Here is a 13583-nt window from a genome sequence, read left to right as displayed (position 1 = left end):
CCTGAGCATATTTTTTGTTGCTTGATTTAGAGGAAACCTTTTGATATCAATCCACCGCTGGTTCTCTAGTACAAAATGATCTGAATGAAAAACCTTCCATAAAAATTTCTTGTTAATTTATGTTCTAATGACAGTTATTTGACTAAATTCTTCGTTGTTTTCAAAATTGATTGAAACAAGGTCAGGTCTTGATATTTAACCATCTAGAAATTTGACCAAACTACTGGAGGAAGCGTTGGTGTTGCTGGGGCTATTGTGATAATAGAGATTATATTAATATTATTTTACCATCCATATTTCTTTGTATATGTCTTAAGGCTCTACTCATATGGAATATGAAATAAGTAAACTTAGTTGTATATCTTAATTTTGTGTCTTTGATTTCTTGTTAAGTTACAGGCCAGCTCCTATTTGAGTGGTCCTATGATGAAAGGCATTTAAAACATGATCAGCATATCTGTTTTATGGCAATGTACATCCAGGACTACATTATCTTGTAAGTCCTTTTTTGTTTCATGACAGTGAGATATTAGTTGAAAGAGATTTGGTTACTGGTTACTATTTCTAGCAGGTTTTGTGACCATGTTTGTAAGCTTGTTTGTGAGCTTCCAATTTTGCAGTTATTAAGCTGTCTACATATATTTTGTGCTTTGTATTTATATGAATCAGATGAGAGAGAGAGAGAGAGGGGATATTTTTTAAATAGTACTGTTGCATTATTATTGATGTGTTTCAATCTTTGTGGATGATTAGATATGTAGTTACAGACATTATGTGGTTCAGAATTGTATAGCAGTGAAGCAGAGGCAATTCCTTAAACCAGTGTATGCAATATTAAAAATCAAAGCATATTATTGGAGTAAGATACATATAATGTATATTTACCCTCTTTCCTGCTATCTCTCATAAAAATAAAAGATTTGTAATAAAATATGATTTGTTATTTGCATTCATTTATAAGTCTTAGGCATAGACTGTATATATTTCATTCGTGCTGAAAATGCCAATGTTATGAGGGTTGCCAACATGATAATCTTAGCATATTTTGTTGGTTTACAAACCCATCTGTTTTGGTATATATATAAATCAGATTGAGTGTAGGCAAATTTGGGTTTATTAAAGAATTGTAGAGCCAAGATGGTTTCTTAAGTTGGTGTTTTAACTCCGTGCAGGCCATCACTTACTGATACACTATAACTACTTACATATTAACATACTACAACCCCTATCTTGTCTACCACTAGTACTATCTTCTGAAATAACAAAGTTCATACCACCTGTATAAAAACCTAGTGCTCACACACATCTAATTTCATGTTATTGGGTTGTCCGGAAAGTTTGTGCCGATTTTTAAAGGAAAGAAAAAGGTCAATAAATACTTGCCATTACATTTTTAATCAACCAAATATGAACCATTTTGTTGCACAGTGCGTCTCCATCTTTCCTTTAACTTGAAAATACCCTCTTCTCAGAATTGAGGTGGTTTCATGGCAAAGAATTCATCAAGGTATCATTTTACGTCATCCAAGGAATTGAAATTTTTACCATTAAGACTATTCTGCAGAGACCTGAATAAGTGGAAATCCGAAGGAGCAATATCTGGTGAATATGGAGGGTGGGGTAACACATCCCAGCCAAGCTGCAGCAATTTTTGTCTGGTTCCCAAACAAACGTGCAGTCTTGCATTATCATGTTGGAAAACAACACCCTTCCTGTTGGCCAATACTGGACATTTCTCTTGAATTGCTGCTTTTAACTCATCCAGTTGTGTGCAGTATTTCTCAGAATTAATTGTCTGGTTACTTGGGAGAAGCTCACAGTACTGAATTCCTTTCCAATCCCACCAGACACAAAGCAAGACTTTTTAAGGGTGAAGACACACTTTTGGGGTGGCTATGGGTGGCTCATGTCGCTTACTCTAGGATCGCTTTCTCTGAACATTTCGGTAGATAATCCATTTCTCATCACTTGTCACAATTTGCTTTAAAAAAGGTGCGTTTTCATTCCGTTTATAAAGCAAATCACAGATGGAAATGTGATCCAAAAGGTTCTTCTCACTCAACTCATGTGGTACCCAAACATCGTAGCGATTTGTGTACCCAAGCTTTACCAGGTGCTCATGAACAACGGATTTTGATAGGTTTAGGCTTTCTGCCAATTCTCGGGTTGTGCAATGTGGGTTATTCTCAATTAATGACTTGATTTGATCATCATCTGTAGTGGATGGTCTGCCTGATCGCTCTTTATCAATAAGGCTACAATCTCCAGCTCGGAACCTTGCGAACCACTTCCAAACAGTTCTTTCAGATAAAGAAACATCACCATAAACTGCGCATGTTTCTTTGGTTGCTTGTGAGGCATTTTTCCCTTTACAGAAAAAGAAAAGCATCAAGTGCCAAAAATGAACTTTCTTATCTTCCATTTTAAAGGGTTACAGAATTAACACAGGTTATAGGAACATAAACCTTCTTCCACGAAAAGATAGCTTAAACTGTGCTCTAAATGGAGGTGTAGTCAAATCCTATTTTACGGACTCAACCATGTTCTAAAATAAGTCGAACGGTTAGCTACTATAAATCGGCACAAACTTTCCAGACAACCCAATACTTTACAACGTTACTTACTGCCACAGAAATTGGCTCAGTCATCACACTTTTATTTTTAACATGTCTATTCTGGACAACAATTTCAACCAATTGCATCCATGACAATGTGTGTATGGAATGGGGAATGTGTGCACATTGATCAATCATATTTTCTCCTTTCATCACCTCTGCTATGTCTGAACCCCAAAACTCTGCATTCTAAGCACTTCACTTCAAAACTAAGCACTTCACTTCAACCTTCTTTCCTAGAACTACAAACCTCTGAAAACTTTCCTTGTTCACATTTTCCCTAACAGACATCAACTTGCATGACTTAACATCACACTCAATTGTATCAACCTCTGCAAGGGCTATGGACTTTGGACTTCCTCCTTGAAGTAAAATATCACAAAAATATTCAATCAAATCTCCCATTGAGTAGGAGGCTGGTGTTTTAGGTTAATTATTCTGATGGACATGGTACCGACAGTATTTTTTAGATAGATAAACTAACACAAATGATTTTAAGTACCTTGCCCCAAGAACTTGTAATGGACTTTCATACTTGCAAGTTATTACCTTCTCTCTCTATCACGCACGCACGCACACACACACACACACACACACACACACACACACACACACACACACACACAGTCATGTTGCCTAGCAATGGAAATACATGTGCAGAACTTCAAAAGTGAAATAAGTTAAATGGCTGAAATAAAATTTACACCTTATGAAAAGTACTTTTAAAATGGACATAGGAAGTACCAATGGACAGTCATGTGATATGAGCATGAGATGCAATTGATTGAAATTGATGTGTGATTGAGCCAATTTCTGTGGCAGTTATGTTGTAAAGTAGCATGAAATTGGATTTAACAAAAGATTTTTCGGTTCCTATGCTTTCAGAATTGTTGCCCTTCTGTCTTATACATAGGTGGAACTGTAAGAATATTGGACTTGAATGCCTTGTGGTTGTTCCAGTTCTTTGCATTCCAAGTCCAAATCTTTCATAGTGTACTTGGGTGGTAGACTTAATCAGTAGCCCTGTTTAATATCACCACCACCTGGAATATTGCATACTTTTAGTGGAGTACATTTTGGTGCAAGTACTCAAACCAGATCTCTATTTTGAGGATACTGTCTTCCTAAAAAGATCACAGGTATTGCCTTCTTCCTGACAAAAAAAAAGAAAAATATAAAAACACTCAATTTTAGATATTTATTCTTAGTCATTTAATGGTTAACCATGCACATATGCTAGAATTGCTTTTATGAATTGGATGGTAAGAGATTTATAATGTATTCTTTGTTCCTAATATTCTAACATATATGATATCATAAAGTTGAACTTTAAAATATCACTTTGTACTAACTCTCATTACTTTCTACTTCTCTACAATATTGAACTGAGGACATTATTGAACTTAAAATATCTTAAATTCTGTGTTTAAATGTTAATATATATATAGAACTAAGTATTAATATTGTTAGTGAAATTGTAAAGAAAAAAAAAACAGGAATTAATCTTTCTTATGTTTTACTACCATGTTGACTGGTTGCTATTTCTAGCACACTGTGTTTTTCTATCCAGCCTCCTTGTTGAAAATAATACCGGATAATTTCCTTACCACTACATTGAGCTAAAATAATTCCACTAAAAAATTCAATGTCATCTGCAGCTTGATATGAAACTATATGAACTCTGATGTGACAGAACCATGAAGTGGAAGTTTTCAGTTCACTACATTCATGATAAGCTACTTCAAAGCAGCTGAGCTTTAAAACAACCACAACAGGCCACATAACTGACTCTAGAGACTTTATATATGGTCTCACTACAACTAGAAGTTTCCTGAAGAGAGATCAAAACCTAGAAAATATTTACAAAACAGGTAAACTAAGAAAAAGATGGAGAGAATTAACAGACCATAAGTTTGTTTGGAATTTGGAACAAGTAAATCCAAAGAAACAAATTTTAGCAGTGTAACAGTATTAATAAAGCAGGGAAATTTTAACTCAGATTTAGCATCTAATTCTTTTAAGTTCTTCATCTCTTAAATCATGTTATATCTATATAGACATATAACTGCCTCTCTGCTACATCCTATTTAACAACACATTGGCTATCCTGAAAAATCAAGACAGATTTGGCATTTCTGAATTATTTAATAGCTAAAGAATTCTATTTTCTGACTTTGAATTATTTGATATTTAAATGTACAATCTTGTATCCTTACTTCGTAATGAGCTAACAAAAATGCTTTCAGTAATGCAAACCAACAGGGATACTCGAGCTAATGAGAGAGCTTTTAGGTAGCTGCTCAGCCTGCTAGAAATAGCAGTCAAATTTCCCTTAAATTACACCTTGTTATCATAAATAAAGACAGATACATGTAGTCTCTGATATATAGATATACAAATACAGAGTTCCTTGAGCCAGGGTGTAAAAGCTGCAGTGATGACAGTGATGATGATGATGATGACTGTTGCAATGATGGTGATGATAGTTGCAATGGTGATAGTGGGGGTAAGAAATCTCAGCTCTTTAATTAAAATAAAAACAATTTGGTCACCTAATATTTTTAAGTTCTTGACAGATTTATCTTTAAATAACATTAAATTATCAATAAAACCATGTTTAGAAAATGTTTCACTGTTTTGGGGAGATAAATTTTTTCAGTGGCTTATATCTGTAACCCAAGAAAACAATGATTATTTTGTAAATGCATATTCTAGAAGAAAACCTCCTTTAGTCTCCATCCATTATTTCCAACCAAAGAGTCATACCATCACCACCACAACAACTACAGTAACTACTGAGATATCTTTAATTAAAATTTCTGAAACCACCCCTGTATTCTACAGTATTCTCTATAAACTTGTTACAGTGTTTAAAGTGTTTATTATTATTTGGGCGTTTTATTCTATTAATATCATGTGTTTTGATGTCCTTATTTTTCTGGCATGTCTCTTTGTAATTGGTTGATTCAGACATGTGACACCTCTCATTCACATCATTTTTTTATGTTGCTGCCAAGAATGTAACACAAGCAAATTTAAACTCTATTTTAGAGTAATGCAACATTGCTAATAATAATAATGATGATAATACTAACCATGATGATGAGTTTTGAAATTGTTTGCAAAGTCTGAAACACCACTAGAGTTGCTATAGTAGACAATCCACAAATATAGGCAGATATAGGTATGGAATTTGATATCTTAAAATGTACAGCATTCAATACAAAATCAGGAAAAATATCTTATGTTACTGCTACAAAGTTATCATCCAGGGAACAATGAGGAGACTCAAGTGATGATGGTTACTGGCTATAAGAATCTAAGAATCCTGATAGCTGATGCAGTGCAGTAAAAGAAAATGTATAAAAATTTTATTTACACCAGTTAAAACTTTACACAAGGAATACAATTTTTGCTTTAACCCTTTTGTTATCATATTTCTGTTGAGATACTCTGTCTTTCTTTCAATTAATCTTAAATATAACAAGGAATTTAATAAAATAACTTATTTATTAAGCTAGTTTTAGGAACATAAATTGTGACTAAGGTTTGGTGGAAGAACTTTTGAAAACAAGTCATTTGTATTACAGAGCTAGAGGCAGTTTCAGCCAGGTTGGTATCAAAAGGATTAAATACTGGGCCACACTTTAATACAATACTTGTATTTTCTGATGGTTTAACACTAAAGTTGATGAAATGGACCACAAAACAAGGAAAATTATAACCATGCAAAAGGCACTACATCCAAAAGCAAGCGTAAATTGGATTTGCATAACATGCATAGTTGAAGGAAGAGGTCTGGTAAATGTGACACAATGTATCAACAATGAGAGGCTGGTCGTCAGTTACTATCTGGTAAGATTGAAAGTAAGGAAGATTTTAAGAAGTGAGTTTCTGTGTAGAAAAGGGAGAAGCATTATTTGGAAAGTCAATGAGTGACAATCATCAGAGTTAAATACTGAAATGTATTTGGATTTGCTTTTCCACAGTAATCTAAAGAGGGAGGCTGAAACACAGCTATATAGTAATAGTATTAAGATGTTATTTTTTAGCGTCAAAGAATACCTGAGCTAGCAGACTGATGATCAAAAGCTTTCCAGCCAAGACCATTCTGTCTTTTTTTTTTCTTTTGTAGGTGTCTTGAACTATATCTTTTGTGTCCTTTACACTTTCAAGACTGTAGAGTGATTTGAGGTGAATTTGTCTACTGTTGCTTTGTACATCAAGTGACCACATAGAGGTTTGCTTATTGGCTCAGTGTTTCAGATGTTTGGGGAAATGATTGAAGTGTTAGTGAGATGGCTAATATTATTGCTTAGTTTGTTTGTTTGTTTGTTTGTTTTTATAGCTTTAGAACCCTAACAATCAAATGATCCTCTACTTTCAGATAAATTCTCCAAAATTATTGAGGAGCTGAAGCTATGTCAGATATCAGGCAAAGAGCAAGCTTTGGATGACTTACTTAACCACCTCACAGATTCCGGTAAGTGAAGTGATGCAATAATTTTATCATGATACAAATGCTGTTGTTGTCATTGTTGAGTAAACCAACAGCACTAGGGTAACCACAGAGACCTGTGGTAGCAACTAGCAGATCTTAAAGCAGAGACTTGAGTGTTATTCTGTTCTGTGGCCAATCTGTATAATAACCACAACCACACGTTTTTAGCCATGTAAAATATAAACTCTCAGACAAAACATGTCCATGTGCTCTCCAATCTGCTCCTCTTGTATAACATAGGGTATTATGCAATCCTGTTCATAGAATCAAACTGGCTGAGTGAGTAAGGTTTTAGACAACCTACTTACAGATCATGAAACCTGTGCAGCGGTTTCTATCCTGAATTTTTTGTGATCACCCACCCTACTTCTTTTCTTTTCATGAACACAAATGACTGATTCAGTAAGTCATTAAACAATCAACCAAAACATCAGTGGTTATGCTTCCTTTTGCTATTATTGTCTGTAACCAATATATTCAATTACCACAGTAAATTTGCTTATCACAATGTTTTAACATTAAATATGATGCACGAATGGTTATTTTTATTTAATACTGTATCTGTCTCATGTAATGGATTTTATTCAACCAAATGGCTATTTGCAACATCAGTAAATGTTTATTCAGTTTTCCTTTATTGTTGGTGAAAAGTTTCTTCTTAGCATGTGGTTGGCTATGAGTACATGTTACTGACAAAGCCTAATGAAGCAGAAATGCATATAGTATTCTTACAGGCTGCTGCTAAGACAATTTTTATCTGCCTCCAGTATATTTTGTGTTTTTAAACACAGCACATCCATGATATCTCAGAATGTGTACAATTTGTCTGTCACAATATATTTTTTCTACTATGAGCACAAAGCCTGCAATTTTGATGAAGGCTAGTTAATTACATCAAGCTCAGTGCTCAACTAGTGCTTTATTTTATCAACCCCAAAAGAATGAAAGGCAAAGTCAATCATGATGTAATTTGAACTCAGAATATAAGGCTGGAAGAAATTATGTTAAGCATTTTATCTAACCCACTAATGTTTCAACCAGCTCACCACCTTGCCTATCACAATATATGAACATTAAATATGACACACAGATGTTTATTTTAATTTAATACTACTTCTGTTACATATAACAGATTTTCAATTATCAAAGATTTTAATTTCATTTGGCTCTGTCTTAAAGTGCCACAGAGTTATACAGTTCATTACGGCTAACAGATTTATAGGCTACACTTAGTTGTTCAGGCAGCTACCATGCGACTGCTCTATCATAGTGAACCTGAGACTATACAATGCTTATAGTTGGCTGCAGCAGCAACAGCACTTAAACCTGAAGAGTGTTCTGTTAGCTTGCTACCCCATGTTGAAGTCATTTTGCAGGCTCAGTGAAATCAGTGACAAACCTACTCCACTGTTTTTAGAAATGCCTTAACAATTTAATAGTTTTACAAAATGAATCACTCCACTAACCAAGAACATTTTGTTACTGGTAGTATTAAGCTATATATGACATATTAAGCCTGCCACTATCATCCTATCACTCTACAAAAAAACAGGTACTGAGATACAAATAAGCGACAAAAGTTTTATAGGCCTTAAAGCTATAAGATATTTACATGTTTACATCCTACTCTCTTAAAAGAAAAAGATACATTAAATAACATATCCAAAGTACACTATATTTGAATAAAAAGACTGGATGATCATGCTAGGAATATCTTTAATCAGAATTGATCTGGAGCTGAACAACACTGTGTTAGAACATCGTTGTGCTAGTAATGATGTATGAACTCCCAACTTTTCAGCTGACAGGATGAAATCTTACCCATAGAGCCATTGCTGGCTATTGTGGGCTGTTCATTCTATTAATGAAATTGTAGGTTAATTATGTATATGTGCATTAATACAAGATATAAATTGGCATCTCTACAATTCCCTCTTTTTAATTAACTTGATATGATGGCGGATGTCCTTTCTCCAAGCACATTTACAGTGTTTTACTTAGTTACTTCATTTGAAAAATTATACCAAGGTTGTTGTTTTTGTTTTGTTTGTTTTTGTTGGGGGGGGCAACCACTTCTAAGCCATGTTAGTATAAGGCTGGATAGTCATTGAACTCTAAGGAGACTAATATTGGTAATGCTTAATTAAAAGCAACTTTAGACTTCAGAGACCTTCTACATCTGAAGTTCTCTTTTTCCTCCTCCTCCTCCTCAGGAAATATCATTATGTCAGCCATATATAAGATCTAAGTGGAGAGGTCACTGGAAAGCAGTAAGCAAGATTATATAAACCTATATATATAATAATAATAATAATAATCCTTTCTACTAAAGGCACAATGCCCAAAATTTGTGGGGAGGAGACTAGTCGATTACATCAACCCCAGAGTTTCACCAGTATTTATCGACCCCGCCCAAAAGGATGAAAGGCAAAGTCAACCTCGGCAGAATTTATAATAATAATAATAATCATAATAATGATAATAATAATAATAATAATAATGATGACAATAATAATGATTATAATCCTCATCATCACTTAGCGTTCTGTTGTCCATGCTGGCATGGGTTGGACGGTTTGACTAGTGCTGGTAAGCTGAGGGACTGCACCCTTCAGTCTGATTTGGCATGGTTTCTATGGTTGGATGCCCTTCCTAATGCCAACCACTCTGAGAGTGTAATGGGTGCCTTTACATGCCACCAGCATGGGTACCAGTTTGCATGACACCAGTATCTGCCACGATTTCACTTGGCTTGATGAGTCTTCTTCTCAAGCACAGCATATTGCTAATTATGGGTGCTAATTATGCAATACCAGTATTGGCCACATTACTTCTGTGAAGCCCAACACTCAATAGAAAAATGAATATTCAGATGCACTGAGCCTTGCTCAGACACTTGTCATCATTATTTTATACCTGTTTTACCGTGATGGTATTGGTTAAAGTGGTCTGCTAGCAACTTTGGCATGGTTTTTTTTAATGGCTGAATATCCTTCCTATTACTGGGTGTTTTATCAGATCATCAGCAAAAGAGTGATTGTCTGAAATGATACTATAGAGCCCCCTCTATCCTCTTTTTCTTTTTTAATTCAGAGTTACTGCTCTCTTCAATAGTTTACCTGCATGCAGCTTGCAAAATCTATAATCTTTTCTCTTTGTTTCTTCACTCAGTATGCTATATACTCTATACCATAGCTTCCCAAAGTGGGCAATTTCAACTTACAGATTAGTGATGGGCGAATTTCTAGAAAATGATGGGCGATTTGAGATTTTGGTGTGCGATATGAATATTTTGTGGGTGACAGTGAATTTTTAGAAATTAAGTCTGCCTTTACTGATATCTAGGCATGCCTAGGATAAGAATGCACTTTTATTGATTTGACTACTCACATGAGACATCCCTTTGTATTAAAAAAGTAGACTTTTTTGTCGAAGTCATTGAGATGGTTGTCATGCGTGCTAAAAATAGCAGCCAAATAGGCCTAGGCCTTAAATCAGACTACACTACAAATTTTTTTTGCATAATCGTATGAAGTCCCATGTGTAGAATTCAAATTCACAAAAATCTTCTGAAAACCCCGAAAAATAAAAAAGTTATGAGGAGTTATTATGTCGTGCATAATTCTGTTGTTTCAAAAAAACACAAATGCTCAGGATGTTGACACACAAAATGACAGCTTTGAAATTGTGTTTCTTGACTGGATGAAAATGATCAAACTTTAAAAAGTTACGCTTTTTAAAAATATTTTTCTGGAAAAAGTTGAATAACTCCAGCAATTTAGCTTGGAAAGGTACATTAATGTGCCAAATTTTCGATAAACTTTAATTTTTGGAATGCTGGCAGCCAAACAAACTAGATCCATATTTGCTCCAGTAAAGACATGCCATCCGATTCTATTGAATTCTTCTTCTCTTTGGGAATACAATACTGCCTTTCTGACGCCATCTGTAGAAATTCATTTTCACTTTACTGATGCCTCCAGTCAAGAAAATTTGTCAACAGTACAGTAGTGATTATTTATCATTTGAATTTATTCCTTTTCTTTCAAACAGAAAATACTCTGAAGGTGATAAAAGTGCAAACATATAAAACAAAGTGAATAAAATAATATTGCAAAATTCTGGTTTCTTTTGGGTACCCACTCGTGTGTGTGTGTGTGTGTGTGTGTGTGTATATATATATATATATATAGATATATATATATATATATATAGTTCAAACTTACTGTATAAAGGTAAACGCGTGCATTCTGTTGTGTGATACAAACAATATATGAGTATATGCATATACTCATATATTGTTTATATATATATATATATATATATATATATATATATATATATATATATAAAATTTTATAAAAAACATTTTAGTCCTGGTTTCAGTCATTGAGACTTTTTCAACTGTAAGTATGGAAAACAATTAAATTTTGGAAAAATTAAATGAGAAGTTTTTTAAAAGAATATTTGCATAGTATTCAAATATAAGATGCATTTTCCTTGTTTCTACCTGTCTCTGTCTCTCTTGTTTACTCTTGTGGGTTCGAGGTTGTTGTGAATTCTTGGCACAGAAGAAGAAGAAGAATGCGGGAGTGCTATGATAGTAGTAGGATGTTAAATGGTCAAGTGCCCTGAAAGTGACTTGTTGTGGATGGTAATAGTGATTGAATTCTTGAGGGACATCTCTTTTGAATGTATTGTTTATAATATTTGCGTAGATGTTATTCTAAACAGCAATAGTAGCAAAGTAAGGAAGGAGGTGGTGGAGAGGAAGAAGACAAAGAAGAAGGAGAAAGAGAAGAAGAGAGAATAAGGGAATGCGGGATGGTATGATAGTAGTAGGATGTTAAATGGTCAAGTGACCTAAAAGTGGCTCGTTGTGGATTATAGCAGTGATTGGGACTGTTTTTAATGAATTCTTGGGTATATATATATATATATATATATATATATATATATATTTATTGATGGAATAGGTAAAATGCATGCTACATATGTTTCTTAGCTAGGCGAAGCTCATGATATTCCAATAAATTGTTATTGTATCTTATTGTATACTGTCCACTTTTTGTTCTCTATACTGCTTACCAACTTCCTATGCTTGGATCCCCCGGATCATATTCATATATATAAAATATAATTTATAAATGCAAGACTTCCAAGAACTGAAAAAGAAGGAGGTCTTTTAGAATCTATTGATTAGCTTCAGGTGGCCAAGTGGTAAATCTCGTACTTTTCACCCCACCCCATATGTGCTGGTCTATTACAGTAGGTAATATGCTCTTGTGACCTTGAACATATTTCAACATCTAGGTGAACTGAGGCAATATAAAATTAAGGGTTCTATGCAGAAATACAATGGAATTTCTAAAGTGGAATTGCATTCATGACCTATGAGTGGATAGTTTTATATTTTATCCGCTCTGCTAACTCACCTCTGAAATATATATTAAAAGATGTTAAAGATTAAAACAGTAAAGCATCACTCTGAATGCATTGTTATATTGAGTTTTGTCCCTCTGGTTTCTAAGTTCAAATTTCACAAGAGCCAAATTTGCTAAGCATCCATCTAATATCAGTCAATGAACTAATATAATTCAATCAACTATAAACTGCTCTTCTATGAAAATTAGTCTTGTACACTTGTAAGAAATCAGTATTATATAGTCTGAAAACAGCCATAATGTTTAGCTTTCATCTAGTGAGTTGTATGTGTCTTGGATTCAGTTCCCAGCTAGAATCTTTTCATTTCTTTGACACAAATGATTCAGGAAAGAAAAGTTTAAACAGACATAAATGAAGAAAGCTTTCTTTTTTTAATCAGCAAATGTTATAAATTCAGCAGTGGCTTATATCAGCCCTAGAACCTAACTATTTCATTTTATCAAAGTCAAACGATGAAAGACAAAATTCACCTTGGTAGGACCTGAACTCAGAATGTAGAAAAATATGGCTAAATACTGCAAAGCATTTTGTTTCTAACAATTTTGCCATCCAAAACAACAACAATAATAATAATAAAAGCCCTTTCAACATTTGTAGATTTGCATTAGCTGTCAAATAAATTTCAGATTGCTTGTGAACTTTCATTAAATAAACATATGCCATTGATTTAGAAATTCTAAATTTGGTTCACAATTCTTCTGATAGCTTCAAATCAACCAGTCAACCTGACTCTGTTGTTTTGTATTAACTGTCCTTGAAGAACAGCACACTTGTCAGTTCAATTTGTATGGTAAACAAACCCCTCCAAGGGCTGTAGGGTGTAGGAGAGAAGATGGAAGCAAGGTGGAGTTGGGGGACTATATTATTGGGTTTGCTCAACTTGAAGATACTTATAAATGCTGGAAATGCTTAAGAGTATTTGTAGAAGAGAGGGAGGGGTTGAATGGTAAAAGTGACATAAAAATCTTTTGAAAAAATTAAAACAAACATTAAATATTTATATTTATATTTATATTTCATCT

At 33.9% G+C, this 13583-nt stretch overlaps 1 protein-coding gene across 1 annotated transcript in view; it reads left to right on the top strand.

The window, feature by feature from the left end:
* LOC106869143 (rap1 GTPase-GDP dissociation stimulator 1-B) overlaps positions 1 to 13583 on the top strand; it is a 95634-nt gene that overhangs the window by 27933 nt on the left and 54118 nt on the right. Inside the window, exon 2 of the mRNA XM_014914719.3 lies at positions 7003 to 7098. Coding sequence (XP_014770205.2) covers positions 7003 to 7098 — 96 coding nt within the window. The remainder of the gene's footprint in view (positions 1 to 7002; positions 7099 to 13583) is intronic.

This window comes from Octopus bimaculoides, chromosome 5 (assembly GCF_046866305.1).
Source record: "Octopus bimaculoides isolate indiv1 chromosome 5, ASM4686630v1, whole genome shotgun sequence".
NCBI classification, from domain to species: Eukaryota; Metazoa; Mollusca; class Cephalopoda; order Octopoda; family Octopodidae; genus Octopus; species Octopus bimaculoides.
This window is presented reverse-complemented; position numbering and strand designations above follow the sequence as displayed.